The sequence below is a fragment of the Pseudonaja textilis genome, chromosome 2 (genome assembly GCF_049901715.1).
Source record: "Pseudonaja textilis isolate UNSWEBS1 chromosome 2, rPseTex1.2, whole genome shotgun sequence".
NCBI lineage: Eukaryota > Metazoa > Chordata > Lepidosauria > Squamata > Elapidae > Pseudonaja > Pseudonaja textilis.
In genome coordinates, this window is record NC_141991.1 from 1,759,511 (window position 1) to 1,773,921 (window position 14,411).

At 41.1% G+C, this 14,411-nt stretch overlaps 4 protein-coding genes across 14 annotated transcripts in view; all 4 read right to left on the reverse strand.

Annotated features, from left to right (window-relative positions):
* Positions 1-14,411, reverse strand: part of LOC113451933 (uncharacterized) — a 159,129-nt gene that overhangs the window by 36,557 nt on the left and 108,161 nt on the right. The gene's annotated exons all lie outside the window — the stretch shown is intronic.
* Positions 1-14,411, reverse strand: part of LOC113453097 (uncharacterized) — a 154,519-nt gene that overhangs the window by 31,973 nt on the left and 108,135 nt on the right. The window contains exon 1 of one of the 5 annotated variants that reach the window (XM_087928228.1): positions 692-756. The exons of 3 other annotated variants lie outside the window; for them this stretch is intronic. The gene's annotated coding sequence lies outside the window, so the exon portion shown is untranslated. Of the gene's footprint in view, positions 1-691; positions 757-14,411 lie in introns of those variants that run through there. One more of the 5 variants, XM_087928226.1, reaches the window with a different exon arrangement.
* LOC148126528 (uncharacterized) overlaps positions 1-14,411 on the reverse strand; it is a 149,451-nt gene that overhangs the window by 16,504 nt on the left and 118,536 nt on the right. Inside the window, exon 1 of one of the 7 annotated variants that reach the window (XM_087927892.1) lies at positions 13,372-13,431. The exons of 5 other annotated variants lie outside the window; for them this stretch is intronic. The gene's annotated coding sequence lies outside the window, so the exon portion shown is untranslated. Of the gene's footprint in view, positions 1-691; positions 767-13,371; positions 13,432-14,411 lie in introns of those variants that run through there. One more of the 7 variants, XM_087927889.1, reaches the window with a different exon arrangement.
* LOC113455153 (uncharacterized) lies at positions 11,037-13,373 on the reverse strand. The gene has a single exon (XM_026726439.2). It carries the CDS (start codon positions 12,779-12,781, stop codon positions 11,501-11,503), a length of 1,281 nt encoding a protein of 426 aa, XP_026582224.2. The 5' UTR covers positions 12,782-13,373; the 3' UTR covers positions 11,037-11,500.

The following is a 14,411-nucleotide window of genomic DNA, read 5'->3' on the forward strand; positions in this document are numbered from 1 at the left end:
ACTGCCCCCAGCAGATGCCTGAACTTCTTAGAGGGAGAGATTTTGTGCCCATTGAGAAAGACTATTCACAAACACCTTCTGCTCCAGTTGATGGGATTAAGAAGGACAAGACTTTTATGGCATAATAGGGTTAACCCAGGACCTTTAGAAGAGCAAAAGGCTACATTGCACACACGCCCGGGGAGGATTTCAAACCCCAAACCCCAGGCAATGTATTGGGTTAAGCTATCCCAACCCCATTTATTCAGAAAAGACCCAGAAGCACCTCAGTCCGAACTTGTTGCCCGGAAAACCCTCAGGTCCACTACAGAATAACTGAGCTGGGGGGGACCTCGGAGGCCTTCTAGTCCATCCCCTGTTCAGGCACGAGACCCAATTCCATTCCGAACAAACGGCTGTCCAATCTCCTCCGAAGACCCTCCAGTGACGGAGCCCCCACAACCTCTGGAGGGGAGCCATTCCCAAAGGATCCACCGTCGCTTGAAAGAGGCTTTTGAGATCTTCCCCCCAGCAGAAAATCGCAGCCACCAGTTTCACAGCGTGCAGCCCCAGCGGGCTCCGATCTGGCGAGGGAAGGAACCTGCAGCTGACACGCTTCAGCCCAGTTGCTTCTCTGCTTCCAGGCCGCGGAGGGAACCGAACAGCCCGACTTGCTCCCGGACTCCCCTCCCACCTGCTGTCCACAACTCACCTGCCAGCTGCTGCTTCGACCCTGGGAAGAGCACAAGCACCGCTCTGCCCACCGTCTTCCTCCCATGAGTCATCCGGAAGAGGAAATTGCTCTGCACTTCACCTCTCCTCCCGTCCTTTCTAGAAGGCAGTACTCAATGGTTTAAAACTTTTTTAAGCTCAAGGGCGGATGGCACTAATCCGTTGGTGGCTTTCTCGGCACAGAGTTTGATCTCCATCTATCGATCAGAAGCGGAAAACACGCTTTGTCCAGCCTCCACCAAGAATTTGGAAGATATTTTCATTGATTATATGGCAGCAGATCGTTTTCGACTCCTCGCAAATGACCTTTGTAACTGAGCCCCGTGAAATAGTGAAACCCGCCGCTTCCTTGCTTCGTTTTGGGGGCCTTTGGGTCAGCCTTGATGCCTGGCCTTGCAGTTTCCTTGGCAGTAGTTTTTGGAAGGGGTTTCCCCCCACCTTCCTGCTTCCTAGGCCTGAAAGGACTGGCCAAACTTGAACAGATGGTTTTGCCCTTCAGGTGGGACTGGACCTGAGCGTTTCTCTGTCTCTAACCTGCTGCCTTCAACACTACACCAAACTCCCAACAGCAAATTCAAGGCTGCAGCTTTCAAGACCGATCAATCAATTAATCTGAAGAGACCTGGAAGGGACCTTGGAGGTCTTGAGTCCAACCCCCTGCTAAGGAGTTCTACTCCCCCTCCCCACCTGAAAAGAACTCTCTTCCAACTGCCAGTTGCCTCCCATTCCGTTACCTCAGTTCCACCTATGGAACTGCTTCCCAATAGATAATAGGACAGAATAGAAAACAGAACTGGATAAAACAGAAAATAGAATAGGGATTAGAACAGAACATAAAAGGGAACCGAATACAATAGAATCATAGAGCTGGAAGGGACCTCAGAGGTCATCCAGTCCAACCCCCTGCTTATATTACCAAGCACAACCTTTTTAATCTGCTGGATTTAGGAGCATCCCAAGAGGATGCTAGGATCCTCCTAACCTAGGATAAATTCCTAGCTGATATCCTCAGAAAGTTGCCAGAACCTCTGTCCAAGGAATCTCAGCACAGTTAACAAACCAGGTTTCCACAATTTCCACTCACAATTAACTCACTAAGATGGTTTCTCCCCAAATCCCGCCAGCCAGCATGCTTTAAGAGGGATGAAATTGAACTCCCAGTATACCCCAGCCAGCAAGAAATTCATCCCTCCCACTGGATGGAGGATTCTGGGAGTTGAAGTCCTCCCCTCTTAAAGCTTCCTGGCTGGGGGATTCTGGGAGTTGAAGTCCTCCCCTCTTAAAGCATCCTGGCTGGGGGATTCTGGGAGTTGAAGTAAAGAACTCTGTTCTGACTTCCGGTTGCAAGGCTTCGGCGGCGGCAGGAATCCGCGACTGCGGGTCCCTGCTGCGCTTGCCACTGAAGTACCCCTGATCCAGTCGGATTTGGGGGTTGTCATTACCCCAGAGAGGTAGCGGAAGACAGAGGAGATCCTTTTTCCCAAGGCGGTGGAGCAGCGGTCAGCAATGCCTGCCACAAAGAAGCCTGCAGCTGGGTAAGATTTGTGCAGAAGGAAGCTGGAGAAAGTGAAAGTGTTTTGGGGGGGCTGAACGGGGACAAGGAACTCTTAAATACCCTGGAAATTAAACCGCTTGAACGATACATTGTTTCCCAAAGAAGGCTGTAAAAGCAGCGGAAGAAAAGTAAAAGGGAAAGTTATTTTCTCTCACTCTCCCTCCCTCCGGAAATAGCAGAGGGAATCTGGAAAACCTGCTTGGGCACAACAAACCTGAAACTTAAAGCCAAGGAGGTAAAAGATCTTTGAATATTGGAATTAAAAACTAAAAAACTTCTTAATCCTTTTTTTTTGCTATAAGTGGGAGGGAAGAGGTAAAGAACTTACTTTAAGATTGTATTGAAGGAGACTGCTTGGACTTTATAAGACTAGAAATAAATGGTGATAAAACTTCTAGAAAATTATTTTGGATCTGTGTGACTGAATTCTACCCCAGGAAGAGAAAATATAAAAAGAAGAAAGTGCTAAATGAAACAATTTGTTCTGATTTGGATTTGCTTTGTGACTTTGGGATTTTTGAAAGATCAAAAACATTTGGGTTGTCTTTTTTTAAAAAAAATGGCATTATCGGTTGAAGAACTACAAATGGAATTTCAAAAGCTGAAAGAAGAAGAACAAGAAGGCAAGGGCTCTTCTGGATCTATTTTCCATTTTTTAGAAATGGCAATTTCTACTTATCAAGAAATACAACAACAGGATGAAGAAGAAGGTTGGGAAGAAGCCATCTTTAATGGACAAATAATCTTAGTGGAAGAAGAAAACAGAAGAGGGGGAAAGAGAATGGAGAATTCAGAACTTAAAAAAGCAACCAAGAAAGGGAAAAATAAGAAAAATCGAGATAATGTCAGAAAGCAACAGAAAAGAGAAATACAACAAAGAGGGAAGATTAAGAGAGTGGAGTTTGAGAGATGGGGGGGCAAAAAGGCTAGAATTGATAAGAAAGGAAGGGAAAAGGGGGAAGAGAAGTCATAAAGGTTTGAAACAAGATGTTAAAGTTTTTTTCAGAGATAAAGGGTAAAATATAACTTAAAAAATGATTCTGCAAAAGTACATAAGACTGTATTGTAGATATTAGTATTTGATACTGAGTTAGAAAATTGAAATGTTACATGAGCTAATAATGCAAGAAAGGGAATTTATAAAAATGTTTAAGATTTAACAATAGAGTTGAATTTCCTAAGAAATATCATTTTTACTATATTATAAACTTTAATACTCCTTTATTTTGTTTGATTATTTCAAAATGTAGTATTTAGAATGTACTGAGCAGAATCAGCACAGAAAGTATTATGCTAAGTGTTTAATTTAGGGGAAAGATAAAAAGTTGTCATACTTCAACCACTGATCACAGGAAAATATTGTATTAGAAAGAAGATAGATAATTGAAAGTGAACGGACAAAAGATGCAAGTAAAATTATTTAAACAGGTGAAATAAACAAAATAGAATTAAGAGAGTGAATAGAAGAGAGAAAACATATAGAAAATATAGAATGTTAAATAAGATATGAAATAGTATATTTGTGAGCATGAATTTGATTTATGTCTGTACAAAAAGATGTAACCCGGGGTAAGCTGCTTGCCAAAAAGAAGTTTTATGTATTTATGTTTTGTGTTATGTCTGTCTGTTTGAATTAAAACCTTGGAAGAAGAATGTTGGAAGAGAATAATGAAATTGTAAATATGGCAGATGGATACAATGAATATATATAATTCAAGGTAAAAGAAATATAATTGAATAGAAGGAAAGTGAAAGAGAAGTTGGGAAAAGATATGAAGTTGAAGATAAGATAAATATACATATTAAATTGGGTTTGTATGGAAATATGATAATTTGGAATTATTTTGTTTTTAAATAAGATGCCTTATTTGTTTTTCCAGAAAAGATCTCTTATGTTGTTATATTTTATGTTTTGTTTGTTTGTGTATTGATTTCAAAAATTAATAAAATTTGTTTTTAAAAAAATAACTCTGCTCCAACTGCCAGTTGCATCACATTCCGTTACCTCAGTTCAAACAGGCAGACATTCTACTTCTTCACTCAGGAGCAGTCTGGGGCTCCTTACATTATGTTACAGTAATCTTTTACTTTTCTGCCTTCTGCACAGAGGTGGATTTGAAGCTCTACAGATGCAGATAGATAACAAGACATCCATAACAAAGTACATTTATTAGTTCATCAGGTATCCTCATAACTCACATTTGTGATGAAGTTGTTCTTTAATGACCAATCCTTTGTATATCTGCCTTGTACTAAAAGATGGTTATCTCCTAACCCATCTCCTAGCGATAGAAAGAAGCTGCCATGAGTTAGAATTCAGGCAAGAATGAGGAAAACCTTCCCCAACCCACCAATTCAGTGACCAATCAGGATTACAGATGTGGCCAAGTGACATGGACTACATTTCCCAGGATTACCTTTAACTACATTTTTTACCAAGATGCATTCCCTTAAGGGGACAGCTCACAATTGCTACCTAACTATCCAATTCCCATACACTGGCTGGAACAGCACACTCCCTGCCTGGAATTGTAAATTCCACTATTAAAAGAAAAGAAGAAGAAAAAATTAACTATAAACTAAGATAAGCATTAGACAGTAATACTAACTGAATAGCATATAACTATATAACTAAGAGAAACCGTCAACATTAATAAAAGCATCTAACAAAGCAAAGCATGCAAAGCTTGAGGTTCAATCTTCAAGTTCGGCCTCTTGGTGCGAGTCTGGCGGTCGCTTCTGGCGGCCTTTTAGGGTTGACAGGTACTCTTGGTGGCAAAGGTGAAAGTCTGGTGGTCGTTTCTGGTGGCCTTTTGGGATTGGAATGGTACTCTTGCTTCCACGGCGCCATCGAAAACAAGAATGATGTTCCAGCCTAAAAGTCCGCTGGCAATTTACTACCTCAACAAATTTTCTATGCCTTCCACCTATGGAACCACTTTCGAACTTAAGGTGGCAGGAGAGATATTAATTCAAAAAAGGCCAGGTGTTGTTTTTGGAGGGTTAATGATCCTCTCAACAACATTGTCCTCAGTAAAATATGCCCAGTCACACAGTTTTGTAGCGAAGCAAGAGCATCCAGTTTGTTGTTTATATGGCAGATTATTTTTCACTCATAGCAACTGAGTTTTGCAACTGAGACCCATGAAATAGCGAAAAGTTATGCTACCTAGCTTTGTTTTTGGTGCCTTTAGGTCAGTCTTGATGCCTGGCCTTGCAGTTTCCTTGGCAAGGGTTTTTGGAAAGGTTTTCCCCTCTTTCCTGCTTCCCAAACTTGAGAGAACTGACCAAAGTTGAACAGATGGTTTTGCCCTTCAGGTGGGACTGGAACTGAGCGTTTCTCTGCTTCTTACCTGCTACCATCACCACTACACCAAACTCAACAGCAAATTCAAGGATGCAGCTTTCAAAATCAATCAATCAATCAATCTGAATAGATCTGGAAGGGACCTTGGAGGTCTTGAGTCCAACCACGATCAAGCAGGAGACCCTAAGTTGCTTCTCTCCTTCAATAGTTTCCATCCATTGTTCCTTGTCTTGCCTTCTGGTGCTTTGGAAAATAAGTTGACCCCCTCTTCTTTATGGCAGCCACTCAAATATTGGAATACTGCTATCATGTCTCCCCTTGTCCTTCTTTTCATTAGACTAGAGATACCCAATTCCTGTAACCGTTCTTACTGTGTTTTAGCCTCCAGTCCCCTAATCATCTTTGTTGATGTTCTCTGCACTCTTTCCAGAGTCAATATCTTTTGATACTGTGGTGACAAGGATGCAGTATTCCAAGTGTGCCCTTACGCTTTGTAAAGCAGTACTATAACTTCACGTGTTCTTAATTTTATCTATTAATGCAGCTTAGGGTTGTATTGGTTATTTTGGCTGCTGTCACTCACTGTTGGATCACATTTAAGTGATTGTCCGCTAGGACTCCAGGATCCCTTTCACAGTTACTGGCATTAAGCCAGGTTTCACCTAATTTATACCTATGCAGTTGGTTTGTCTTGTCAAAGTGTAAAATTTTATCTGTGTAATATATTGTGGGATTGGGATCATTGTAAGCATTTCCAACTCCTAACTAAATAAGATGAGACATGATAAAGATGGTGCACTAAAATGTGACACCAGGGAAAGAAAATGGATTAAATATATTTTTACTATTTTAGTGTGGTGCAGCGAACTAGATGGTGGAGCTCACGCTTCAAAATCAGGAGGCTGTGAGTTTGATCCTAGGTAGAGGCAGATATTTCTCTCTGGGTACAATGAGAATATATATGCTGCGAACTCCGCATTGGCGACAGGAAAGCCATCTCGCTAGTAAACACTCAGCCTCGAGGATTCAGTTGTCCCAACACCACGCCACAAGATATACATACACACACATACTATTTTAAATTGTAGAAATTTTGCACATTTAAATTCTAAATCACTTGGAATTATATACGATTATAATTTATTATTATATACATTCTTCGTTTTTCCCATCTCCTTCTACTTATGACTATATGAATGTAAAAATATTTGAAATATATGAAATATTTGAAGACTATTGGGAATATATTTATTACTATTTTTTGGAATGACGTTGGATTTAGAACACCTAAGGAATAGCTTTTTCAGCATTAAAACAAAGAGTAAGGGCTCTATCTACTGACTAGAAGAGTGTACACAAAAAGGAAGTGACTGATGCACTATTTATAAAAACACAATAAGGACTCTTGTGATATCCAGCAACAATTTGTGAGGACATTAACCAGTTTGAATATTGGAAAAGTAAAAAAAGGAGGAGAAATATTCTTGGTGAACTTGGGAATTGTGCTTTTATTGAGGTACTGTTTTGAAATGAAAGCTTAGTGTCCTGACAGGTTTGGGGGCTGTGGTGGATTACAAATTTTAACTCATAAAAGGATCTTTAAAAGGGATTATAATAATTAACAGTGTGGACAGACCTACATGGATTATAAATTTGATCATTGGAGGAAGAAGAAATTGAGGAAGCACCTACCTTTAAGGGACCTATGAGTAACAAATAGACCTGATAGAGCTATCAACTTTGTAGACCAAAAGATATACTGTTTGTTAAACGAGGGGATTGGAAATTTGTGAGTGTGGGTATATCTTTACTGATATAATACCAGAGAGTTGAAGGAGGTACACCAGGGGATGTGGGAAATAGTTACTAGTTATGTAAAAATAATTATTTTGTTTCCCATTTTTGATAAACCCCTTTGTGTATTAGAGATGACAAGTACATTGAACATATTGAAGATAGGAAAGAAAGCCTCATCTACACCCTCATCAGCAACATCAGCAGCAGCATCAAGCCCATCCAATCAAAAATCGATAGCATGCTAGGCCTAGAGAAGTCAAGTTCCATTCAGAGTATGCAAGCGATGCTACTATTGATCCAAGAAGCCATGACCAAAAGCCAGGAAGCTATGTCCAAGAACCATGACAAGATCAAAAATGAAATGGGGGAGATGAAGGGGTATAAATGTAAGTTGGATGAAAAGATAGGGAACTTCCATCAACAGATAGCGAAGAATGAACAAAAATACAGAAAATAGAAATAAGGGCTGAGCAAACAGACTAGATGTACCCAATTCCTATAACCATTCTTTGTGTGTTTTAACCTCCAGCCCCCTAATCATCTTTGTTGATGTTCTCTGCACTCTTTCCAGAGTCAATATCTTTTGATATTGTGGTGCCAAGGATGCAGTATTCCAAGTTGCCCTTACACTTTGTAAAGCAGTAGTATAACTTCACCGGTTCTTAATTTTATCTATTAATGCAGCTTAGGATTGTATTGGGTATTTTGGCTGCTGTCACTCACTGTTGGATCACATTTAAGTGATTGTCCACTAGGACTCCAGGATCCCTTTCACAGTTACTGGCATTAAGCCAGGTTTCACCTGGTTTATACCTATGCAGTTGGTTTGTCTTGTCTAAGTAAAGTAAAACTTTACTTTTATCTATATAATATCATATTGTTAGATAAGGACCACTGTTCAAGTCTGTCAAGTCTTTTTTTTTTTGGATCTTGAGCTTGTCTTCTGGGATGTTGGCAATTCCTGCCAGTTTAGTGTCATTTGCAAACTTGATGAGTTCCCCTTCTATTCCCTCGTCTAGATAGTTTATGAAGATTTTGGTCAGTGCTGGGTCTAAAATTCAATCTTGAGAGTAGTGCTCCACTGCTTACTTTCCTCCATGTGGGTGTAGTTCCATTGAGGACTACATGTTGAGTACAATTTGTCAGCCGCTTAGGAATCCATCTTGTGGTGGTGCTGTCTATCCCACATTTTTCTAGCTTTCCCAGAAGTAGATTGTGATCTACTTTATCAAATGCTTTACTGAAATCTAAGTATACTACAGTATGTCCACAGCATTTCGCTGGTCCACTAATTTAGTCATTTTGTCAAAGAATGAAATAAGGTTTGTTTGGCAGGATCTGTTCTTGTTCAACCCATGTTGGCTACTGGTTATTATTTTGCTTGCTTCTAGGTGTTCACAGACTTGTTTTCCAAGAAGTTACCAGTTATCAATGTCAGGCAGATTTGTCTGTAAATTACGGGATTTTTTTTACCTGTTTTGAAGATGGGAACATCCTCAGCTCTTTTCCAGTCCTCAGCTATAGATAATCCTGAACTGTCAGGGTAATGATGATTAAATAGCTGACTGCACCAGTGGTGGTATTCTACCAGTTTGGCCCGGTTCTGCTGCGCTGGTAGCAGCAATGAGCAGCGGAGACCGAACTGGTTCTCTCTGCGGCTCTCCTGTTGAGCCCACCCGATCTGGCTCCCATACTCACCTTTATCCTCTGACTTTGAAGCGCAGCTGCTTTGCGTGGCACAGAAGAGTGCCGTGCAGCAGCTGCTGAAGTGACCGGGATCGTGCAGGCTTGCAGGAGGCAAGTTACGCCTCTGTGCCTGCGCAAAGTGCATGTTTGGCACATATGTGCATGCAAAGTGTGTGGACGTGCACAAAGTGCACCTACCAAGGCACGCCTACTGAACCGGTGGTAAAAATATTTGAATCCCACCACTGCCCTGCACCCCAGTAGTTTAAAGTCTTGTTGTAAGTAAACACTGACAAGAAGCTGAATTGGGCCTAAGTGGGCACAGGAGGAAGAATCAGAGAGGAATTTCTGGTCCAGTGGGTCAAGATGGTTTATATTCCCTGACCATATCTCACAGAGCAGATAGTTGCCATGCTGACCTTGTAATTTCCAAATTGGGATTATCAAAAATATTCCATTAATCCTTAAGAGCCGCAAGAAATTTATACAGTACATCATCTTTCTACAAACTAGTGCCTTTCAAGTCTTTTATCCAAAATATTTGGGAATAATAAATCTAACTCCTGTGGAGATTGGTACGCTGCGCAGAGTGATTTTTCCCTGTAGTGAGATTTAGGCTCTGGAAGGATGCAGATAGACAGAATCTCTCCTACCTAGATGTGGTTTGGAAGCAAGGAGAGTGGATGTTTTCAGTTATTCTTCCATGTTTCATTATTCTATTGATAGGATGAAGCTGGAAATCATTTGGCAGCTGTGCACAAAAACAAGAACTTCATAAATATTTAAGCCACAACACCTCTCTAATCTTGAGAAGCTGTTCCTGCTACTCCAGCCCCAAATTCAAGGCTGCAGCTTTCAAAATCCAGTATTTTTCTATGGGCACAATGAGAATATATCTGCTGCGAACTCCGCATTGGCAACAGGAAAGTCATCTGGCTAGTAAACACTCAGCCTTGAGGATTCAGTTGTCCCAACACCACCCCACAAGGCATACATACACACACATACTATTTTAAATTGTAGAAATTTTGCACATTTAAATTCTAAATCACTTGGAATTATATACGATTATAATTTATTATTATATACATTCTTCGTTTTTCCCATCTCCTTCTACTTATGACTATATGAATGTAACTTTGTTGCTTGTATACTTATGATTTTTTGTCTGTTTCCTAGTATGATTGATTGCTTATTTGTACCCTATGACAACAATTGTTATACCTATGATTCCTGACAAATGTATCTTTTCTTTGTATGAACACTAAGAGCATATGCATCCAAACAAATTCCTTCTGTATCCAATTACACTTGGCCAATAAATAATAATAATATTCTAAATTATGACTCTGGACAAGAGCCTCTTGGTTTCTCCTGATCCTGCTTGTTGGGTATCCTTGAAAGGGATCACATGATTGTGACATCCTGAAAAAGATTGTAACCTGGCTTTTTGAATGGTGTTGGTGAAATAAACAATCTTGGAATTCTTTGGAGTCTTCTAATCCCAGCAAAATCGGAATAATCCTGCATATTTAAAAGAAACAGTTGAAAAAAAAAATAAGGAGCCCTGGGAGAGAAGAGGAAACGCCTCCCTTGTGTTGGAAGAGAGCTTTGTATCACCTTGTCCCAGTGTTTATACAAATGCTGACACTTTATTTTTCTTTCTCCAAAGCTATTCATGATTCTTAAACAATGCTGTTTTAGAAATTAAACATTATCTATTATACAATTTTCTGGCTGGAGAATTCTGGGGCTGAAAATCATGGGCAGGTAAGAAAGAAAAACACTGGGACTCTGTACCTGGCATTTCTATAATCTACCATGATAAAAATGCAAAGAACACTCCCAAAATATTTTACATAATTTTACAATTTCTGCAAAAATAAATATCCAGCAACTGCTGCTGCCGATGGGCAAAAAGCCAGTATCAAACTAATATGTTGCAATTTCTTCTTTTCTCCTTCCCATCTAATATCATTACATAAAGGTAAAGGTTCCACTTGCACATATGTGCTAGTTGTTTCTGGCTCTAGGGGGATATGTTCCTCTTGTTAAAAGCCAGCACTGTCCAAAGACATCTCCGTGGTCATGTGGCCGGCATGACTAAACACAGAAGGCGTACAGAACGCTGTTACCTTCCTACCAAAAAGTGGTCCCTATTTTTCTCCTTGCATTTTTACATGCTTTCGAACTGCTAGGTTGGCAGAAGCTGGGACAAGTAATGGGAGCTCACTCCGTTACATGGTGCTAGGGATTCGAACTGCTGAACTGCCGACCTTTCTGATCGACAAGCTCAGCTTCTTAGCCTCTGTGCCACCACGTCTCCTGTCATTACATATTTGTTTACAAAAAATCAGGCAAATTCTTTGGAGTCAAATTAAATAGTCAACTGGACTTACAATGGGACTATGAAATGAAATTCAAGCCTTCTCTACAGTCATCACTTAGGGCCTCAGGTGGATTTTCTTGTGTGCAATAAGGGCAGAATGTTTCCTGAAGGAACGTCCGCACTTGGGGCACTTAAATGGTTTTTCCCCTGTGTGTATAAGCATATGATTTCGAAGGTTAACCCTGCTACTGAGATCTTTGCCACAGTCTGGACACTCATACGGTTTCTCTCCTGTGTGAGACCTCTGGTGTCTCACCAGGCTGGAATTTTGACTGAAACTTCTCCCACAGTCTGGACATTCAAAGGGTCTCTCTCCTGTGTGAATCCTCTGGTGGCTAATAAGGTGGGAATTCTGACTGAAACTTTTCCCACAATCAGGGCATTCAAAGGGTTTCTCTCCTGTGTGAGTCCTCTGGTGGTTCACCAGGCTGGAATTGGTACTGAAACTTTTCCCACAATCAGGACATTCAAAGGGTTTCTCACCTGTGTGAGATCTCTGATGTACCACCAGTCTGGAACTGTGACTGAAACTTTTCTCACAATGAGGACATTCAAAGGGTTTCTCTCCTGTGTGAGTCCTCTGGTGTATCACCAGGCTGGAATTGGTACTAAAATGTTTCCCACAATCAGGACATTCAAAGGGTTTCTCTCCTGTGTGAGTGCTCTGGTGTTTCACCAGGCTGGAATTGTGACTGAAACTCCTCCCACAATCATAACATTTAAAGGGTTTATCTCCTGTATGAAGCCTGTGGTGGCTAATAAGTTGGGAATTCCGACAGAAACGTTTCCCACAATCAGGACATTCAAAGAGTTTCTCACCTGTGTGAATTCTCTGGTGTATCACCAGGCTGGAATTCTTACTGAAACTTTTCCCACAAAGAGGACATTCAAACGGTTTCTCTCCAGTATGAATCCTCTGGTGATTAATAAGGTGGGAATTCTGACTGAAATGTTTCCCACAATCAGGACATTCAAAGGGTTTCTCGCCTGTGTGAGTCCTCTGATGTATCACCAGGCTAGAATTGTGACTGAAACTCCTCCCACAATCATAACATTTAAAGGGTTTATCTCCTGTATGAAGCCTGTGGTGGCTAATAAGTTGGGAATTCTGACAGAAACGTTTCCCACAATCAGGACATTCAAAGGGTTTCTCCCCTGTGTGAATTCTCTGGTGTATCACCAGGCTGGAATTCTTACTGAAACTTTTCCCACAAAGCGGACATTCAAAGGGTTTCTCTCCTGTGTGAGTCCTCTGGTGTATCACAAGGTTGGAATTGGTACTGTAACTTTTCCCACAATCAGGACATTCAAAGGGTTTCTCTCCTGTGTGAATCATCTGGTGGCTAATAAGGTTGGAATTGGTACTGAATCTTTCCTCACAAATAAGACATTCAAATGGTTTTTCTCCTGTGTGAGTTCTCAGGTGTATGACAAGGTGGAGTTGTTCTGATCAAAGCTTTGCCACATTCAGAGTATATGTAAGGTTTTTCTTCAGTCTGGATCCTCTCAGGCATATCAGCTGTGATTTGCAACTTGTATCTTTCCCACAACAGGCATGTCGATGGAGCTCTTCCATGACTAATATTCCCGAGGAAGTAAAAAATATGGATGATCCTTTGTTACTTGTGCTTTGATTCAAGCCGGTTTCTTCCTCCCAGAGTGAGGCCTGTAACACTGTCTGCTCTGGGTGGCTTTCCAGTTGACCTTTTTCTCCCCAGTAACTTCAAGATATTTCTCTCTTTTGCTGAATGGAAAAATAATCTCCCTTGACTTTTCATGTAATATATGATTGAATTTCACACACTACTTTTCCCAGCTAGAAATCTCTTCTTGATTTTCTCTAGTTTCTCTCTCACCTACTGAGGAGGGTGAAGAATTGTGTAGCTCTCTGAAGGAAATGGAAAATAGTTTGATTTCTGGACTCACTTGGTTTGCTTTTCAGTGTCGCTTGTTATCGTCAGTTGTCCAGAGTTTCTTCTTGACATCCTCTTTGTCTATAAGATTCAAATAAAAGGGCATCTTTAATTGGACATAAAATGGTTGCAGAAGATGAGAAAAAAAGAAAATGTTTACATTACAATGACAAAGCAAACATGCCTCAATGCTCCAATAAGCTCTTACATTAATCATGATTCCTTTGACACATGGAAGACTACCCAGATCCAGGTTCGAATATCCATTCAATGAAGAAATTCATTTGTTGACTGGGTCAATCACAAATTCTTAGAAGAGCAAAGGGTTGTTTTCAAATACAGGGAAGTGAAAAAGAAAGAACTCCCTCTTTGATATCTTTGGTTTTACTTATCAGGACATAAAAATATCATCACAATAGAAAAGAGTCATAAAATTTGAAAGGATCTCGGAGATCTTCTAATCCAACTCCTGCTCAACCAGGAGACCCCAAAATGGGCTTCTACTGGCTCACACCAGTTACCGGTACTTAAGATTATGCACAGTTCGGCAAATTGGCAAATGCCACCCCTAGATGGCCCCACCCTCTCTGTCTTGCCCTTCCCAGTCGCTCCTTATCTTACCCTGCCTGCCTTGTCCGGTGGCTAGAGTAAGTCCTGTGCCCCAGCTGCTCTCTGGCTCCTTCGCTCACTCCACACTGTCCATGCGCCCCAGCTGATCTCCGTGCCTCCCCTGCTTGCCTGCTTTCACCATGGCCTGCCATGCGGCCCATGTGGCCTGCTCACAGCTGCCTGCAAAGATAAGGCACTTGGCTGTAGGGCCGCCCTGGGGTGCATAGAATTTTTCGAATGCTATTGACTGCCCTGCTCCCTCTCAGCAGTTCTCAAGTCTGCCAGAGCTCTGACTTCCTTGCTTCTGGAAGACACGACCTCTCCACAGTTGACCGAGGAGGGCACTGACAAGGGAAGAGGTAAGTTGGATCATGGAACTATTTGTCTGAGGTTTTTATGGCCTGCTGAGACAGTGAAATCCAAAACCTGCCCAAGAATCAAGAG

Coding starts and splice junctions, on each gene's coding strand:
- LOC113455153 (XM_026726439.2), bottom strand. CDS start 12,781: ATGATTCACACAGGAGAGAAACCCTTTGAATGTCCTGATTGTGGGAAA.